The 20378-nt window shown below is 44.6% G+C and overlaps 1 protein-coding gene across 10 annotated transcripts in view; it reads left to right on the forward strand.

Annotated features, from left to right (window-relative positions):
• The window catches only part of PACSIN2 (protein kinase C and casein kinase substrate in neurons 2), a 130565-nt gene extending 118838 nt beyond the window's left edge, over window positions 1-11727 (forward strand). For 9 of the 10 annotated variants that reach the window (XM_073317035.2, XM_073317054.2, XM_073317067.2 and 6 more), the window contains 4 exons: window positions 2750-2874; window positions 3617-3733; window positions 4665-4861; window positions 9945-11727. In XM_073317035.2, the coding sequence (XP_073173136.1) occupies window positions 2750-2874; window positions 3617-3733; window positions 4665-4861; window positions 9945-10057 (552 nt within the window). In that variant the 3' untranslated portion in view covers window positions 10058-11727. The remainder of the gene's footprint in view (window positions 1-2749; window positions 2875-3616; window positions 3734-4664; window positions 4862-9944) is intronic. The other variant, XM_073317103.2, reaches the window with a different exon arrangement.
• Window positions 11728-20378: the final 8651 nt, after the last annotated feature.

Below are 20378 nucleotides of genomic sequence, written 5' to 3' on the forward strand. Positions count from 1 at the left end.
AACAAAGATTAGGTCTACTGTAAAACTGTAGGCTAAACATATGTCAAAACTAGAGGGTATTGGAAAAGAAGAATATGCATACCAGACTATAACATACTTCTGGGAAATTCTGCGCAACTGTGGCACAGTGGAAAAATGCCCCCTACAGATTCCATTTGCTTCCTTGCAGAGAATGGTTTCTGTGGGGAAGCAAAGAGTAGCTGCATCAGTACTCACTCACCCTTCCCCAGCAGCTCAGACCTGGCTGTTCAGGCAGCGGGTGGGGGGTCTTGGGATGCCCTGGTCACCCAGGGACGTTAGTCCCAGCTGCAGGGGGGTGGGGGGAGGAAGGAGACTGAGCACCCATTCCTCCTTCCCTGCACGGAGCAACTGGGGCTCGGTCAGATCAAGCCCCAGAAACTTCCCTTGGCTGCAGGAAGCTCCGCACCACGGGGCTTGGGGGTGGGGGGGAAGGTTCAGTGGGGGGTTGGGTGCGGATGCACGGAGGTTGGGTGGACAAGGGAGCAGCTTCCTGTACAGTGACCCCTCCCCTCCACGCACCTGGACCCCTCCCCCCACTGAGCCCCCTCCGTATCAGGAGTCCCCCCACACCCAGACCCCCCACACTGCACCCTGTCGAGTTTCACCCCCTGCATCAGGATTCCACCACACCTGGACACCCACCCCACTGAACCCCAACCAGCTGTACTCTGACACACCCCCCACACACACACACTGATTCTTAACCACCTTCATCTGGACTTCGCTGCACAGTCCCATTCCCCCTGCACCCAGAACTCTGCACCGAGCCTCCGTGCATCCAGGTTCCCCCTTGCACCCGTATCCCCATCGAGCTGTCTGCATCCAGATTGCATCTAGTACTCTTTAGGGAATTCTTTACCAAAAAATTTAAAATTCTGAGAAGTTCTGCATATTTTAATTGTCAAAATAACACAAACACAATAACAATATAATCACACCATTTTCAATTATTTTAGTAATTTATTTCAAAATACTTGTCAGCAAATAATTGAAAATGGTGTGATTATATTGTTATTTTGACAAATAAAATATGCAGAATTTTAAAGTATTGTATGCAGAATATTTAAATTTTTTGTCACAGAATATTTAATTTTTTGGCACAGAATTCCCTCAGGAGTATAGAACAGGGTTAAAAAAAGAACTAGATAAGTTCGTGGAGGTTAGGTCCATCAATGGTTATTAGCCAGGATGGGCAGGGATGGTGTCCCTAGCCTCTGTTCGCCAGAAGCTGGGAATGGGTGATGGGACAGATCACTTGATGATTACCTGCTCTGTTCATTCCCTTTGGAGCACCTGGTATTGGCCGCTGTCAGAAGACAGGATACTGGGCTAGATGGACCTTTGGTCTGACCCAATATGGGCGTTCTTATGTTAGCAGTTTTCTACTGGTCTGTGAACCACTAGTTCTCTGAGGAGAGTTTGCTGGCTCCTCCTTGTTTCCAGCTGTAATATCACATTAAGACAGCTAAAAATATTTTAAATCATTTTTTCCAGTGACTGAATAGGAAGTGAGGTAATCTGAGATTTGTTAAGTGATTAAAGAGCCCCGATACTAACAGTTTTACATAGGATCAATATTTGTATGCAGAACAAAATATGCCAAAAACAACTCAGTGAACAGAAACTATAACTTACTTATATATACTGTGACGGGGCAAGGCCAGATGGCTATAGAAAAGTAGTGGGAGATAGATATATTGACTCCAGGCTAAGCAAATCCCTAGTACCAGGTTAAGTGAAGTGGAAGCTGCTCCAGGTCAATTAAGACACCTGGGGCCAATTAAGAACTTTCCAGAAGGCAGGGAGAATGCTAGGTTGACTGGGACACCTGAAGCCAATCAGGGGCTGGCTAAAACTAGTTAAAAGGCTCCCAGTTACTCAGGTGGGGGTGCATGTCAGGAGCTGTGGGAGGAAGTTGGGCTGTTGGAGAGACTGAGTAGCACACACCATATCAGGCACAAAGAAGGAGGCCCTGAGGTAAAGGTGAAGTGGAGCTTGAGGAAGTGAGGGCTGCTGTGGGGGAAGTAGCCCAGGGAATTGTACATGTCATGTTTCTAAAAGGTCAGCTACCATAGCTGATACTATTAGGGTCCCTGAGCTGGAGCCCGGAGTAGACGGTGGGCCCGGGCTCTTCCGCGCGCCGCCCCCCCCCCCCCTTTGCCCCCTGATTAATCACTGAGACTGGGAGACAACAGAGACTGTGCAAGGAAGGATAACTTCTCCTCACCTCCCTTGCTGGCTTATGATGAAAATGGCTCAGTAGACTTTGACCCTTGTCTCTAGAGAAAGAAGGGTTACGTGGAGGGTCACAGTGAGCCTCTGAGGCTAGCGAAATCCACCAGGAAACGTGGGACCCACAGAGGCAAGGACAGAGCTTTGTCACAATACCTATCAATTGCACCAACCACCTCTTGCCTGGCCTTAGTTCAAGTGACAGCCTTAGGTTAAAGTTGTTAAATACTGAGTGGCTTTTATAGTGCTGGGCATGGTTTAAGAGGCTGGGAGAAGCATGGGTGTCCTCAGGACTCCAGCAAGGATGCATCCTCTGAGTGGATGGCAAGGGAAAGAAGAGAACCGATCTAAAGATGAAGTTGAAATATTTAAAGTGTTCTGTTCTCGTTGCATACGCAACAGATGAACTGTCTGACTATAACTGAATTTCAACATTAAATATTGTGCTGCTGATTAGCTTAAACTCTTATTAGCTTCTTTTGCATTCATTTTGCAGGAGTGGTCTGCAGATTTCAATCGTACTCTCAGTAAAAGAGAGAAGAAGAAGGCTTCAGATGGAGTGACTCTAACTGGTGTCAACCAGACAGGAGATCAGGCTTTGCAGCATACCAAGCATAGCAGGTAGAATTTTTTTTATGTCCGTGAGAGACAAAGGCTGAAAGAATGGTATCTTGAAGTACATTAGGTGGATACGGGTCAGAAATTTCACTACTCACCTAGGTAAAGGGAATATGGTTCTGTTGTCTCAGAACAGGACTTAGTTGTTTGCAATATTTCTGCGGTTAGGTAACAAACAGAAAAGCCCTTAAACTTCAGCTTTCTGAAAGGGTTGTGCAAGCTCATTGAATACTTTGGTTTTATCTTATTTTTGTGGTGTTCAGCATACCTTTATCTGTCCGTCAGCCTCGAATTGGAAGAAATCAAACTTCAGCTGAAACTGAACTTTCTCTTAGGTGGCTTTTTGTGAATTTAAGTAAAAAAATTTGTTCAGTCAGTTGCAAATGACTATATTAAATAGAAATGTTGTCTGCTTTGACAGCTCATTACTATAATAGTCAAGTTACGCTGAGGGATCTACTGAGCTTTCTGATAAGTCTGATAAGATTTTTAAGTCCTTTGCAAATCCTTCACAGCATAGAGACAAAAAAGTATTATACTTAAGTGTATAATATTTATATGTAGTGCTTTTGAGGGCCCCTGTACTGTCCTAAGGGACCCAAGCAATGTGCTTGACTGGAGCAGGGTAACTTGACTGGAGAAGGATAACTGCTAGGTAGGTCATTTTTAGTGTGACACTAATTACATATACATTTGAATCCATGAGCAGATAGGGTCACCTTAATGCTTTTTCTCTCCCAAATAGCCATCTTAGTGTCCCGAGTAATACAGTGCAGTCATTACAATCAAGTTACAATCCCTTTGAAGACGAAGATGATACGGGGAGTACTGTCAGTGAAAAGGAGGACAATAAAATCAAAAAGTTGGTGAAAGAAAGTTTTTTAAATTGTTTTCACACTTGCTCTTTCTCTATCCAAGGTTTCCAATTTTGGGTTTCTACAAAGGCACCATATTGTGCATGGCAGTTCTTATGAGAAGTCATATAAGCAACATTGTAAACCTAACTTTTCTTTTTCTAACAGAGATTGTGCATGTTGCCTTCATCTCCTCTGGTTTGAAACTATACTGAGGTTATTGGCAGTGGTAACACAATTTACCAGTTGCTTGTTGTTCTATTTAACTGTTCTAAAATATGTGAACGCTGACAGTCTACTGTGAAACTACTGCCTGAGCTTTGCTGCTGTGTGTGCACTCACTGGACAAGTCTACTTTTAAGACTTTCTCTCCACTTAATACTTTCTCAATTACCTGTTTCATTGTACCAGTCCTGGTGTCATATTGTATGAATGTCATGTGCACACTCCACAGTTGCCTTTTCTTTAATTATAAACAAACTACTTGCTCTAAAAGTATTGCTCTAGAACAGTGTTTCTCAACTTGTGCGTTGTGACCCATGGGAGGTCACAAAAAGCAATTTGGTACTTGAGAGGCACTGAAAATTTTATTACCATCTAAAGCAAAGAAAATCTTGCTTCCCCACAACCTCTGCATACCCTTATCTTTCAAAGTTAAGTTTTTCCTGTCACTCAACAAACAAATATTATGGACTTATCACTTTTTACTTTTTTATCGTAAATATAAGGAAGTTGCAAAATGTTTTGACTTTATTTAAAGTGTCACCAACCTAAACATGTTAAGAAACACTACCCTAGAAATATAAAATTTTGAAACATTGGCTCTAATGTATAAACCATTAAGTTTATACTTAACTAGATAAGACTAGTATTATGGTGCTGATGTATGTAATCTCAGTTAATGTTTTAGAGTAAACTACAATTTTCAATTGCTTTTAGTGTTAGCAGCTCTGAGAAAAACCAAAGCTACCCTACAGAATGGTCTGATGAAGAGTCTAGCAATCCGTTTTCTTCCACTGATGCAAATGGAGACACAAACCCATTTGATGAAGATGCCTCCCCTGCCATGGAGGTGAGAGTACGAGCACTGTATGACTATGAAGGCCAAGAGCATGATGAACTCAGCTTTAAGGCTGGTAAGTTTACTTCATTCACTTAAAATGTTTGTCAGAGGGGAAAACATGAGCAAGTACCAGAAGAATATGGCTTTCTCACCTCTTCTGGGTACCATGAGAACTGGGATTTTTACGAACAAACACTTCAGCTCTAAACGAGTCTCACATTACAGTAGAGGGTTTATCTGAAAATGATCCATCCTCCTGTCTACAAACATCTCTTCATCCTGGAAGTGTTGGCAGTGCCTCTTCATACCTTGCAGGTGCAGGGAGCACTAGCTGCTGGGAAGGAAGCTTTCTGGAAGTGAAGGGGGATATTGTGAAATGAATTATCTCTTCTTCATTGGGGTGGCGGCGGCGGCTGCTGCTGCTACCACCACTTTGTCTCCCCAGAATTGCCAACCCTGGAAGATCAAAAATCACAAGACTTGGTGTGGAAAAAAAAGTATCACAAGATGAGTGTGAATCATGAAGTTTTGGGGGTGGGGGGGTGGGGAAGCTTGCTCTATCTTTTTTTAACAGCTTTAACTGGAAGTACCATTTTTGCCTCCTGCTTCCCCACTGAGCATATTTTTAGGTTAAAAATTTAATATTAAATATGTCCACAGATTAGGAAAGATTTCTTCCCCTTCCCCCTAGTTGGGAAAGACTGTTTTCCCTCATCCTCCTCTGTCACCCTCTATCCCAGCAGTTCTCAAACTATGGGTTATAACCCCAAAGTGCATCATGACTTTTAATGGGGTCACCAGGGCCGGTACTAGACTTGCTGGAGCCCAGGGCTGAAGCCCAAGCCCAACGGCTTCTTCCCTGGGCAGTGGGGCTCGGACTTTGGGTTCAGCCATCCAGGGCTGAAGCCCTCAGGCTTCGGGTTCAGCCCTCCCTGGGGTTGTGTAGTAATTTTTGTTGTCAGAAGGGGGTCACAGTGCAATGCCGTTTGAGAACCCCTGCTCTATTCTCTGAGGTCATCCCTGGGATATACTCTCTCCAGATCTCTCCGTTGCTTGCTGGGGTACTACTGTCCTCTCCTGAGCCATGAGCCCATCCCAGCAACAAAAGGAAGGTTGGAGAATGTAGCTGAACTTGCAGGGAACTGCAGTGTGGGAGACATGTTCTAGTCCACTTTCACCCCAACATAAATACACACAAATTGCTCACTTGCTTTGGTTAACAGTGCAGCACTTTAAGCAGGTAGGTGCAAGCTGGAGGTGTTGCTGACTCTGGCTGGGGTTCTTTTCTGGTATTTCCTGCAGCTGTGCTAGCCTGGCAAGGTGATTTCTCATTTGTTCAGCACAGGAGTGGAGAGCTTGAAACGCTGTAGGAAGAACCTAAGAGCAGTAGCCTTCGGTGGTAGCAGGCTGAAACTGTATCAGGGCCACTAGTTCAGGCTGTAAAAACCAACAGCTGGTGCTGCATCCAGATCTGCATTTTCACAATCAGCTCAGTCAGAATCTCTGAGATGATAGCTGTTGACTTGTGCGCAGATTCTAAAAAAGATGCAGAATCACAGCTTGCAAAAATGAGATTTGGCCATCTTTGTTCCCCTTCCCTCAGTGTCTGCTTTTTCCCTCAGTGCCTGCTTGTGGCCCTTTATTCATTCTCTGATGGCTCACTTAGGGCATTAGGTTACAAATGGGAATAACAAGATGAAGTTAAAAATTTGGGAAGCTTCTGTTTTTTCTAATTTCAAGTTAATCAAACCTTACTATATTCAACTACAGTGAATACAATGAGTACACAGCTGGGTTGTTCCTGCTCAAATGTGCAGCCATAAAATAGTTAATATTGACACTAACCAGTGGCCCTTAGTTAAACCCCCCTCCACCCCCCAGGGAAACAGGAAGTTTTCAGAGCTGCTGTTTCAAACTGTTTGTCCCCAGATTCAATTAAGGCTGTGTTAAGGCATATTCAAAATAGAAACATTGGACTGGAAAAGACCACCTGGGTTATGGAGTCCAGTCACCTGCTATCACAGGCAACTACATCATATAACCCCACTGATAAACTTATCCAGCTCCATCTTAAAACTAGTTAGGTTGTTGGCCCACACTACTCCTGTTGGGAGGCTGTTCCAGAACTTCACTCCTCTGATGGTTAGGGACTTTCGTCTAATTTTCAGCCTAAATCTATTAATGGCCTGTTTATACCCCTTTGTTCTTGTACTGACATTACCCTTTACCTGAAATACTCAGTCTCCCTTTCTGGCATTTATCTCCTTGATTTATTTATAGAGAGCAGTCATATTTCTTTTTAATCTTTTTTTTTTTTTTTTTTTTGGCTAGGCTAAATAAAACAATCTCTTTTAGTCTAATCTCATAACATGGGTTCTCCATTCCCCTGATCCACCTTGTAGGTCTTCTCTGCACCTGTTCCAATTTGAATTAATCTTTCCTGAACATGGGTGACCAGATGAGGTCCTACTGGTGTCTTGTACAATGGCATTAATACTTGGCCATTCTCTACTGGAAATATCTCACCTGAGACAGCCTAAGATCGTAGATGTCTTTTTCACAGCCACATGACATTGGTGGCTCATAGTCATCCTGCGATCAGCTAATTCACTCAGATTGTCTCTTCTGGAATTTCCAAATGAGCCCCCATCTTACAGCAGGAATTCTTGTTATTAGTCATAAGTGCATGACCTTGCACATCTATATAGACAGTGCCTCCTAAGTTTGTGTCATCAGCGGATTTCTTACCCACACCTACTTTTTGTGCTGAAGTCCTTAATGAAAATACTAAAGGACATCAGTCCCAAGGTCACTCCTGGAAGCACTCCACTAGTAACTTTCCTCCAGCCTGACAGTTCTGCTTTCAGTGCGACCCATTGTCATCTCTTCTTTAGCCATTGTTTCACCCACTTTACAGTGTTTGTATTAATCCCATTCTTCTCCAGTTTAATTAATAATTTACCATGTTGTTCCATATCAAAAGTTTTACTGAAGTCCAGATTACATCTACTGCATTTCCCTTGTCTAAAAAACTAGATATATTTTGAAAAGTAGATATCCGGTTAGTCTGGCACAATTTACCTTTGGTAAACCAATGTTTCATTTTGTCCCATTTTTCCATTTATCTGTGGTAAAATACGCTCTGTGATCACAATAATCAGCTCTCAATATTTTTAAAAAATTGGGGCTACCAAAAGTGAGTAGTGTTCTGGTCTGCTTTAAATCCTGTCCTGATAGGGGAACAGCAGTAACAAGACAGACCAAGCTCCTATTTATTCCTTCCTGGAATCAACAGGAGCCAAAAATTGCTACTCATCCACAGTGGATTGTGGCAACTTCTGCTCTTCTCCTGCTTACCTAGCTGACATGGAGATGTGCTAATCCCTTTGGGACACAGCAGGTAATATGTCAGACAAGTGATAGGTGCTGTATTCCAAGGGATTAGCACAGTAGCCCCTGTCTACAGCAAAATGAAGCTATGTTTATGTACTAGGATGTAGAGGTTACCTTGGAGTCAGGTATTCTGGGGGTTCTATTCCTAGCTGTGTGACTTTGGTTAAACTATTTAGCCCTGCTGTTCTCAGTAGAAAATAATCCTTAAAATGTGGATAGTACTTACCTACATTAAAGGAGACATGCAACCTGTTTGTAGACATTTAAATATGCATATAGGAAAGATGCTTAAATAAGTGCATATTAGACACAACCCATGTTATAGTTTAGTATATCGTTTACATCAGTCCCAGGTTTACACTTGGAAGGGGCCCATTACGGACCTATCTAATCCATCCACTCTCCCAGGGCAGTTAGGTGCCCAGGCCTTGCTGTATGAGAGGCTCCCAGGCAATAGGTCCCGCTTGCCTGTAGAGGGCTCACTGCCCAGCGGCCAGGCTCTGCCATGTGGTCTGGGCAGTGCTGCTGGCTGTAGGGCTGGTGGGCACAGACAGGCTTTTGGGAGTCACGTCCCAGGGCTCTGCCCTGTTTCCCAGTGTGGCTGTGGCTCTGGCTCTGAGGGGTCTCTGCTGTCCACCGCCTGCGGGGCCCCACCTGCCTCTCCAGGGCCAAGCCGCATGCGACTGGTGCAGAGGCCGAGCCAGTCTCGGCCAATGGGGGGGCAGTGCAGGGGGCTTGGCTGGGCCTTTCCAGGCAAGTGGGTCCTGAAGGAGCCCGGCCCAGGCAGGACCCACTTCCCCTCCGTCCTTGGCTGATCACACTGCTCCTGAGGAACCAGAGTGATCCCCACCCCAGGACTGGCCCCAGCTGCGCTGCTGGCTCGGTCTGGTGGACGTGGTCACCTCCCAGCGGGACCTGTGAGTGTAGCGGAGGGGTATAGAATGGCTACCATAAGGAATTATAGGTTTTGTGCAACAGTCTTAGAATGCGTGAGACTTTTGTTATACTGAGCATTTGAAATAGAAGTTTCTTGAGATGTCTCAACTTCCAACTGTAAAGCTGGGACCACAACACCAGAAATTAAATCCTAATGTCCATTATGTTTAAAGGGGGAGGTAAAAAATACTATTGTAGGGTGGGAGATATTTATTTTTTTTCACAATATATCCAGTAGGTATACCAGTAACCTACTAGTATATTTTAGAGAGAACATGTCTTGGCGCACATTACTAAATCCCTGCTGTATAGCTTTTTGCTACATGCCTTTGTAGCTATTTTTTATATATAGGGGAAAACTGTGTACATTAAATGGCTGTAAATCTCCTTAGTGTAAAAAAAACGTCATTTTTTGACTTGGTAGAGGCAGTTATGCTTCCCAAAATTAACCTTTTCTATCCACACTCTCTAGAAAGGTAGGGAGTTAATACTAATTTATGTAATTCTTAAAATTTTATTTTCATTTTGGTTAAGCAAAGTGTTAACTTTTTGAAATGTCAGCATTATAATACTTCACTTCTATAAAACTCCTATCATCCAAGTATCTTAAAGTGCTTACTGGATGCCTTCATATCATATGTGAATGTTTATAAAAATGGGATATTTTTTGCTAAAATCAAAGTGATGGTAAAGAGTAGAGTTAGGAAGCATTTATGGTGGGGGTGGGTAAGGAAGAAGGGTAGGTATCAAGGATAGAGTTTATATTACGTTATTTTCTGTTACTACCAAAGTGGTGATGGTTGTTGGACATTACATTTATTTTGCAGGGGATGAGCTAACTAAAACAGAGGATGAAGATGAGCAAGGTTGGTGCAAAGGACGTCTGGATAATGGACAAGTTGGCTTATACCCTGCAAACTATGTAGAAGCAATCCAGTGACAAAGGATTAAGTGATTCTGGAAGTATTATAATAACTTCGTAAGCCAGTACAGAACACGTTGCTCACAATGAGGGAAATTGAATGATGTATAGAATGTATATATTTCTTTTTATGCAAAGGAATGATGGATTGATATTGACTTTGTGGTGATTTAGAGACAAAAGCTAGAATTGGCAATTTGAAAACAAAATTGCAATTTGTACACAATGGAAAACAAAAGGGTCAGGTTGAAATATATAGTACAAGAAGGAAATTCCTCGTTAGCTTCTTTCCTATCTAATCTGTATTACCATGGTTTTTGCATTTTCTATTCCGGTGCCCTAATCCACAGTGTATGGGGTTTATCCTAATTTTCATTTAATCAATTATTTTAAGTGACCTTCAGTAATTTTCAACTTGAATTTTGAAGACTGTTGTCATTGATTTTCTGTTTGTTCTTAGCAATGTCTGAAAGATGCAGTATTTTTTTATTTAAATCCTGTGTAGGTAAGCACCTTTTTTTTTATGCTTGGATTTTTCAATTAATACTTAAATTATGACAGATTGATTCACCAGTCAAGTGAATGAGAACTTTCCATGTTGTAATGTTAATCTTTCCATGCTGTCATCATGGATTAAAGTTGTACAAACAAGTATTGTATTTAATAAATGTCTGTTACAGAAGATTGTTTTGTAGCAGCTATATCTGCATATATTATGGTTGGGTTTCTATTGTGAATGCTATTTATGCATTTTGACGTTTAAATGTGAGTTTCCCAAATAGATCGTAAATCGCATTCAAAAAGCAAAAATAACAGAATATTTAAAACTATTTCAGTCATCATCTTGCTGAGAAATGTACCCTTCTGTAAATTATTAATGATTTTATCAGTGATTTGGAAGGTTAAACATGTATGAAGACTAATTTTCAAGCAAAGGAGACTGTAAAATAGACTAAATTGCTTTTTATTAAGAGGCTCTTTATGTTGTGTATATGTATATATACTTTGATATTCAAAAAAAATTTAAAGAGCATGTCTACTGTTAATTTTGCGAGCCTTCTGACTGTTGATTAGATTTAGACTCTGCTTGAAAACTTAAATTATAGGCATATTTAAGTCTGCATTGTTATTCCCTATTAGTTGTGCTGTATCATAGAGCAAGTATTCTGTGATTCAGATTCTCAGAAATATAGTAAATACAACAGTATACTCTAAATCTGTATTGGTTGGCAAATTGTGGCTCCAAATATAAATTAGCTTTAGTAGTCCCTATGTGGATTATTGTAGCAGAACACTGTAAAGTCTTCTACATCTTGTTTGCAGCTACAGCTCGGTTATAATAGTGTCAAGTAGTATATATTTGTGACATTTAAAAAATGGGTTATACATGTTCTAGCAGATTTTTGTCTTTAAAAATCATCTAAAACTTATCAGGTGAGTCAAAATGCTATGTTAGGAAGCTACACTGTAATCAAATTAAGAAAACTATTTTCATGTAATTAAAACACTTTAGGTGTTCTTCAGCTATACTGTTTGCTTTTTGAGATCATAGAGATATATTTAGTCAACATTTCTAATGAGTTGAAATGTACAGGCTTAGGAGGTGGATGTATGTATGTTTGTCATTAAAAATATACCAGCATAATTGCTCATTCACAATATAAAGACTTAACAAAAACTGTCAAGAATTTGGGGTCTTGGTCTCTGTATTCAAAACTATTTTAGAAAATTAATAAAATCTGTTAATCTCTTAAATATACACAATGAACCTCTTACTTCCTAGTGGAAAATGAAAATTTAGCTGTGAAGCAAATAGTCTATGCATTTCACTGCAATTTGAGATGAATAACCAAAATTGTGTTGAGTCTACGAAATCCGTAAACTAGTGCATGATATGAACAGAAGCCTGTCCCCTTGGTAAAGAAGGAAGCCTGGCACCAAATTTAGACTGTATTGGCAAAAGCTTGTAATGAAACATATTTGTAGAAGAAGGGGAGAGGGTGAATTATTGCTTCAGTCTTTTTACATCTGTCTACAGCCCCAGCACTCACGTGCACACCCCTTTTGGGAGATAAACCCAAAACAATACTGTCTTGCTCTGTATAGAAAAATCTGCATACCGCAAGCTCATAAAAATCCGCCTTCTTCCTCAATGTGAAGAGAGATGTGCACAACTTCTTGCCCCCGCTCCCCCCAGTTGGAAGTTACATAAACTGGGTTTAATAAACAAAATAAGTTTATTCACTACAAAAGGTAGATTTCAAGTGGTTAAACAAAGCAGATTACGTGAGTAAATAAACAAAACATGCAAACTAAGCTTGACATTCTAGATCGGTAGGATACAAATTAGCAAATTCTCACCCTGCGTGATAAACAGGCTGGCAGATTCTTAAGGCATAAGTTGCCTTGGCTTTCCCAGGTTTTCATACACAGGCTGAAGTTTTTAGCTTGGGACCATCACTTCTCACAGTTCAGTCTTTGTTCCTCATGTGTTTTCAGGTGTGGTATTGTCATTGTCCCTCTTTTATATCTTCCCCCCACTTGCTGGAAAGCTTTTTTGCTGTGACCTGGGTCAAACATTTCCCATTGTATAGAGCTATCTGGCCTATGTCAAACAGTTTCCATTGTGTAGAGTTATCTCTGAGAGGTTTCTATTGCACACAGTTTCTGGGGTAATCCTTGTGTACATTTTTTCAATAAGCCACTAACATTGTTTGGCCTCATCCAGCGTAGCACATTTGAAATACAGAGATATGGTCAATATTCTCAGCTTCAGATACAAAAATGATACATGCATACAAATTGGATAAACACATTCAGTAAATCATCTTTCCAGTGATACCTTACATGAGTCATCTTGCATAAAGTACATCCCAGTTATGTCATATCCATATCCTAAGCATATTTCCATAAAGAATATGGAGCGTAATGTCTACAGGACAGGTGATGTCTAATGTTGTTTTCCGTCAAGATGTGTGTTTGTGTAATAGTTAGTTGAACACCTCAAGATTCAGACAATACATTCCACAAGATCTTTCTGCCTCTCACTAAAGAGTTTCCACTGTACCTGTTTAAAGATGTCAGAAAAATGAATGTGCTGCAAGAAAAATTACCAACTTCCTTTCTATAAAACCTTTCCATGGTGACAATTGCATGTCAGAAAATTATGTTCGTATTGGCCATAAAGATTTAGCAAGCAAGTCCTATTTTCAAATACTTTGGACTCTTCTCCTTTGTTATGCTCCAGCCATGCAATGCTGCTGAGTGGGAAATTCAGTCTCCGATTAACTCAAATGGAAATGAATTTGGTCTCGTTTTTGTTTTTTAGTAGACCTTTGTCAGCCTGGTACACACAACTGTCAACTGTGTATCTCTGTTTAAGAGCATAGCAAGATATTGAGAGTCAAGACTGAGCTGTATTGATAGAGCAATATTGAGAAATTTGATCTGACCACTTCTCATGAGGGTCTATGCAGTATGGTTTACTTCCACAGTAAACCACAATCTCTAAAATGGAGATGAAGGTAGAACTCCCAGTTCTTTTATAGATTTTTTTTTTCTTAACACCAGCTCCTTTCAAAATCCTGAACTATGTTTTGAAATTTATATATTGCAACTATGGCTAATCTGAACACTAGAAAAATGTTTGGTTTGTTACTATGTTTTTTTAACTTTTAAAACCACATTTAAAATTTAAATCTACATGAGACTCGATGTGCATTAGGAGATTAGTCATAAATTCTAACAAGTATTTACAATAATCATTTAACATGGGCTCTGGCAGAAGCAGTCCTTCAAAACCCCATCCAGAGGTTTCCCTGTGGTTTCAAGTTCATCATACTCTTTGCTCAGGTGAGAACTCAGTTTTATGGGGCCTTGGGCTCAAATCCTTCCAGCCTTTCCCTAAGGATTATGGCCCTCCCTTGACTGGAGGTCCTGTCAGTTTGCTGGATTGGAACAAAAGCTATGAGTCAGTTTAAACTCAGATTATTTATTCCAACCTCCTTTCTTTGTCTACTGCTCTTCAGAGAATCCAGTTTGAACCTTTGAAGAGACTGAGAGTAGGTAATCAGCCAGACAATGGGTCCCCTATGTGAAACTTCAAAGGACTGATAACCAAAGAAAGAACACCAGCATATAGCCCCTTCTCCAAAAGAAGTTACTTACAATCTCACAACAAAAAACAATTGCATTTTTAGTACCCTGGCCCGACCCCCTCTAGTTCCTTCTTAAGATCCGTGGCGGCGTTGGAACAATCTCTCTCTCGCGCGCATAGAAGAGCAGTCCCTTAGCCTTTAGAGTAGCTGTCATCAGTTCGTTAACATACCTATTGTGGACACTTAAGTCATTAGGTGCTTGGAGGCCTCCAGCACCCGTCCTGGGCTGCGGGGCATGCCACAGGCCCACGGCTTCAAGGCTTGCGCCACGTACCGCAAACCTATGTCAGTTAGTGACCCCTACGACTCGCGGCTGTTGCCTGGGGGACGGACATCAAACTGAACAGTGTAGGATTTACAAGGCGTTTAAGCCAAGGACAAGGAAAGAAAGAGACTTTCGTCTAAAGCAACTGTTGATGGAGGCCTCGTAGCCGCTGGGCTCAGAGCACCTGACACCAGCTCAGGGTTCCTCGGCGCATAGTGCCCTGGAGCCGTCGAGAGACCAGGCACCAGCTAAGCACCATAAACTGTTGGCCCCAGAGCGCCAGGCTCGGCCCCAGAACCACTCATCCTCCCCAGTGCGGCCCCCAGTACAGCCGAAAGGAAGTCGTGGTCGATCCCCGCACAGGAGGCCGGCGCCTCCAAAGGCCCCGAGCGCCGATAAGAGCAGGAAGGCCGTGGTACCGGCGCCAACACCAGCAGTCCCAGCAGCACAAGCCTCACCAAGCCCAGATCTAAGTGAGCTCAGTGCGGACGATGGGCTCGAGGGCATAACGGATCAGCCCTCTATGCCTGGCACCTTTGAGGCTGCAAAGGACCTCATTGAGCTGTCGGCGGTGAGCCCCCTCCTGTATGGGGAGAACCCTCCGGCACTCATGCCCCTGGTGCCCTTGAGGGGTAAGCCAGCAATGGTGTGCCGCTTGAGGACACTGTCCTGGCACTGCTCCCGGAGTTGGTCCCGGTCGAGCTCCGACTCCGCAGACTTACACTTGCCAGCGGCCCAGAAGGAGGTTTCCGCACCGGCAGCGGGTCGGTACGAAGAAGCACCAGAAAGGGCATGCCTCTCTCCAGTACCACTCGGAGACCAGCACCGGGAGGAGTTGAGACGGCCCTCGCCAGAGGACTCCCGCAGATGGTCCCGGTCCATGGAACGCGGGCACCGGTCCCAATCCCAGGGATATGGTACCACTCTCATTCCCACTATAGCTACCCGCACCAGGCCCCGGACAGCAGGGACCCTCAGGGGATCTGGCAACCCCAATGGGGGCTGCCAGGCCATTGGCCTTTCTGGACCCCCTGGACCTATCAGGAGCGCCAAGGGGCCCCGTCCAGGGCAAGTTACTCTGTGCAGCAGTCCCAGACCCCGCACTGACACCAGACAGTGCTGGAGGCTACAGTATCCAGGCTCCAGCGTTCCCACAGCATAAACTGGAGAGACCGGCACTGAGCCCGATGCTGTCCCCTAGACTTCCGCCTCGGCCTGAGCCAGAGACCCCTCCCATGGGAGAAGGGGAGCAGGAGGACCAACCAGAGGGGGTCGAGCAGCAGCTAACCTCCTCATCTTCCCCCAAGGAGGTAGGGGCGGGTACAGAGGTGTCCGGCCCTCTGCCGGTAGACCATAGAGCCCACCAGAAATTGCTGTGCAGGGTCGTCCAAAACTTGGGGTTGCAGGCCGAGGAGATGACTGAGCAGGAGGACCCCATGGTGGACATTTTGAGCCCCGAAGGTCCATCCAGAATAGCGCTCCCACTCTTTAGGACCATTCAGTCCAACTATAAGACTATATGGCAGACCCTGGCCTCCAGCGCTCCAACAGCCAAAAGAGTGGAGCGTAAATACTTTGCCCCATCTAAGGGCTATGAGTTCTGCCACCCGAGTCCATGCTCCCTAGTGGCCTCAGTGGCAAACGAAAGGGAGCGCCATGGACAGCAGGCCCTGGCCCCTAAGGCCAAGGAGGCGAAATGCCTGGACTTTTTTGGCAGAAAGGTGTACTCGTCAGGGAGCCTTCAGTTGAGGATTGTGAACCTGCAGGCCATCCTCAACAGGCACAATTTCAACTCCTGGGCGGCAGTAGGGAAGTTTAAGGACAAACTCCTGCAAGGTTCTCAACAGGAGTTCACGGCCCTGGGGGACGAGGGCAAGGTAGTAGCCAAGACCTCTCTCCAGGCTGCCCTGAATTCGGCAGATGCGGCAGCTAGAACAATCGAGTCGGGGTGGTCATGAGGCGTTTGGCGTGGCTCCAGGAGTCAGGCCTGCCGCCTGAGGTCCAGAATACACTCCAGGACCTCCCCTTCGAAGGGTCCAGGCTCTTCTTGGACCAGACAGACACGAGGCTATATAGCCTCAAGGATTCGCGAGCTAAGCTTAAGTTGCTGGGTATGCACACCCCGGCGACCCAGAGGAAGCCCTTTAAGCCGCAGCTTCCCCCTCAATGCCAGTACCAGCCTCGCCATAGGCATGAGCCTTACCGTGGGCGAGGCAGGGATGACAGTTGATGGCGCAACAATAATAGTAACAATAATGCGCCGGGCCAGAACCAAGGCTAGCACAAACCCCAGCCGGGCACTAAGCCAGGCTTTTGAAGGTGCGCTCGAGGACAGTGTACCAGTCCAGTCACCGGATCCGTCCCTTTGTTTCCTGAACCGCCTGTCCTGTTTCTCCTGTGCGTGGTCCACCATTACATCAGACCGTTGGGTCTTACACAAAGTGCAGAACAGGTACTCACTGCAGTTCGCCTTCCTCCCTCCCTCTCCTACTCCTTCCCCGTCCCTCTTCAGGGACACCTCTCACGAGCACCTCCTAGAAAAGGAAGTTTGCTCGCTGCTAGAGCCGGGGGGCGGTAGAGGCGGTGCCGCACAGCCTAAGGGGGAAGGGGTTCTACTCCCAGTACTTCCTCATCCCCAAGGCTAAAGGGGGCCTTCACCCCCTCCTAGACCTGCACAGGCTCAACAAGTTCCTGGTCAAGGCCCGGTTCTGCATGATCTCTCTGGGCACCATTATCTCTTCCCTGGATCCGGGGGACTGGTACGCTGCCCTCGACATGAAGGACGCGTACTTTCATATCGCCATCCACCCAGCACGAAGCGTAAAAACCGCTGATACCATGGGCCGAGAACAGTACCAGTTTGCGGTTCTCCCGTTCAGTCTATCCGCTGCCCCAAGGGTGTTCACAAAGTGCATGGTGGTGGTGGCGGCCTTCTTACGGAGGCAGAGAATCCGGGTGTACCCGTACCTCAATGACTGGCTCCTGGCAGGCTGATCCAAGGCGGAAGTACGGGGCCATGTGGAGGTGACCCTGAGGTTGTTCCGAAAGCTGGGGCTCCTGGTCAATGTCCCCAAGTCCACGCTCGTACCCATGCAGAGAGTGGAATTCATAGGGGTAGTCCTGGACTGGTGCAGGCCAGGGCAAGCCTTCTGGTATCCCAATTCCAGGCTATCCAGCAAGCAATGGCCTCCCTGCGCCAGTTTCCAACGACAACGGCCAGGTGCTGCGTATGGCTGCTGGGCCACATGGCAGCATGCACGCACGCATGCCAGACTGAGACTCAGGTCTCTGCATGCATGGCTCGCTCGGCTGTACCGCCCAGGCAGGGACCCCCTGGACTTGGTAGTGACAGCCCCAAGGGACGTGCTGGACTCCCTACTGTGGTGGCAGTCCCAGCCTGTGGTTTGCGAAAGCATGCCCTTTGCCGCCCCGCAACGAGACCTGACGCTGGTGACAGACGCATCAGACCACGGATTGGGGGCTCACCTGGGGGACCTTATGAGGCAGGGGTTGTGGTCCGGAGCAGAGCAGTCGCTCCATATCAATGTGAAGGAGCTCAGGGCAGTTCGTCTCGCCTGCCAGACCTTTCACGCCACTCTGAGTGGTCACAGCGTAACAGTTCTGACAGACAACACTACTGCCATGTTTTATATAAACAAACAGGGCCGGGCTCGTTCCTCGCCACTCTGTCGCGAGGCTCTCCTCTTCTGGGATCTTTGTATAGCCCATGCAATTCACCTCGAGGCATCCTATCTCCTGGGGGTACGAAACAAGCTGGCGGACTTCCTCAGCAGGTTGTGCCGCATGCACAAGTGGACACTCAGGTCGGACGTCGTGCTTTCGCTCTTCTGTAGGTGGCGGTTTCCCCGGGTAGACCAGTTTGCCACCAGAACCCGCAGTTCTGCTCATTCCAGGGCTGCAGCCCGGGCTCGCTCACGGATGTGTTTGTGATCCCGTGGAGCGGGGGCTTGATGTACACCTTCCCCCCGCTCTCCTTGGTGCACAAGGTCCTACTCAAGGTGCCCAGAGACAGGGTGGCGGTGATCCTCATCGCCCCAGCCTGGGCCCGCCAGCACTGGTACACATCGCTCCTAGAGCTGCTAGTTATCCTGGCACTCATGTGCTTGATGTGCTTTTGCTGTTGCTTTTGTCTGCCTACTGTTTTCTCAAAGATGAATGGACAAATTTAGTGCTGTTGTCTAGCAACAAGCAGCAGAAAGTCAAGCCCACTACCTACCATGAGTTAGAGCAGCAATTCTCAAACTTCATTGCATCGTGACCCCCTTCTGACAACAAAAATTACTATATGACCCGGGAGTAGGGAGGAGGCGGAGCCTGAGCCCCACCGCCCTAGTCTGAAGCCCTTAGGGTTTGGCTTCAGTCCCATCCAGTGGGACTCAGCTTTGTCTTCAGCCTTGGGCCCCAGCATTTCTAACGCTGGTTTTAGCAACCCCATTAAAATGAGGTCATGACCCACTTGCAGTGCCGACCCACAGTTTGAGAACCGCTGAGTTAGAGGCAACAGTGCCACTGTAGCAAGTGAAGCCTTCTGGGTATTTAATACAAAGGTGGTGGTAGCAAACAGTGGCAAATACTGCTTTCTCTGAGCTTTCACATAAAGTGCCAGGTGGGTTTACAGCTTCCCATATTGGATAGGCTGGATGCTGTCACATAATATGGTATTTTTGCCCTGTGTGAATTTAATCTGGTGTCCTCCGATCTGCTTCTAGAGAACAGATGTCCCCACTGCAATAGGTACTGATTGGCAATCTTGTCGACAGCTCAGCAATGAGACCAAAAATTGAATGGATGTAGAGAAATCCCATCACAGGGCAAGCGTGTAGTTAATTTTCTATGTCTAGGGTTTGGTAGATAATCTGAGAAGCTTCCACTGCTATTTCCAATGGTGTGCTGCTTGTCCAAAGAGAATTTCCTTTTCTAAAACTGACAATGTAGCAGCATCCTTTACAAGCACTAAATTCACTCCGAATTTAAAAAAAAATTCATGTTGTGCTGAGGAAGCTGACCTTTCTTTTTCTTGTATAGCATCTACCACTGATAACAGCAAGAATAGCCCAAGAGGTAATGTTCAATAAGAAGCAACAGGAAGAGTTCACAAAGATTGTTGCTGTTTAAAAATAACTCCATTTAAAAACTTTCACTGATAGCACTAAATTAAAACATTACTACTGTATTGTATACACAGCAATATCTCCTATTTGGAATGAATGCTGCCAACTCTCACACACTTATTTTTCTTGAAAAATTAATAAAATGAATTTCTTGCTAATTGTAACATTTTAGTTTAACTGATCTAAAAAATTATTGCAAATGCATTTTTCACTATTTATACTGGCTGGCTGCCTCTTGCATTTCACTCTGCTTGGACACTGAAATTACATTATCCTGCTAAATTGTCATCATTTTCAGGTATTAATACTGCAGTTTTTGCACTGCAAATCAAAACTTGGAGGGAAATGTTTAAATCCTTCTCTCCCATATCAGCCCCCCAAAACAAACAAAAACCTTGACAGTTTTTAACATAAAATGTCATGAAAACTATTATTTTTTGAGAAATTCTACATTATATATTATGCTATCTCTCTAAGGTTCTACCAGTCAATGACTTTTGGAGTGAAATTTGTTGAAACGATCTCTTTTTAAAAATTTTTATCCAAAAATATTAAAAGATGAAAAAATTTATGATGAATCTTTTTGTCTCTACAATACTACTGATAGAATTAAGATTTTCTTATCTTACTGCTCCTTGTGCTGTTGATATATCAGGTGGTCCAGTTCCTCAATTGGTTACGATCACTCACTACTTATGTGGTATATTTTTACATGATCTCAAATGTAGAGAGAAACTGTATTTTGTGACTCTTCTTACCTGTGAGGTCATAAACATGATGGAAAA

This window comes from Lepidochelys kempii, chromosome 1 (assembly GCF_965140285.1).
Source record: "Lepidochelys kempii isolate rLepKem1 chromosome 1, rLepKem1.hap1, whole genome shotgun sequence".
NCBI lineage: Eukaryota > Metazoa > Chordata > Testudines > Cheloniidae > Lepidochelys > Lepidochelys kempii.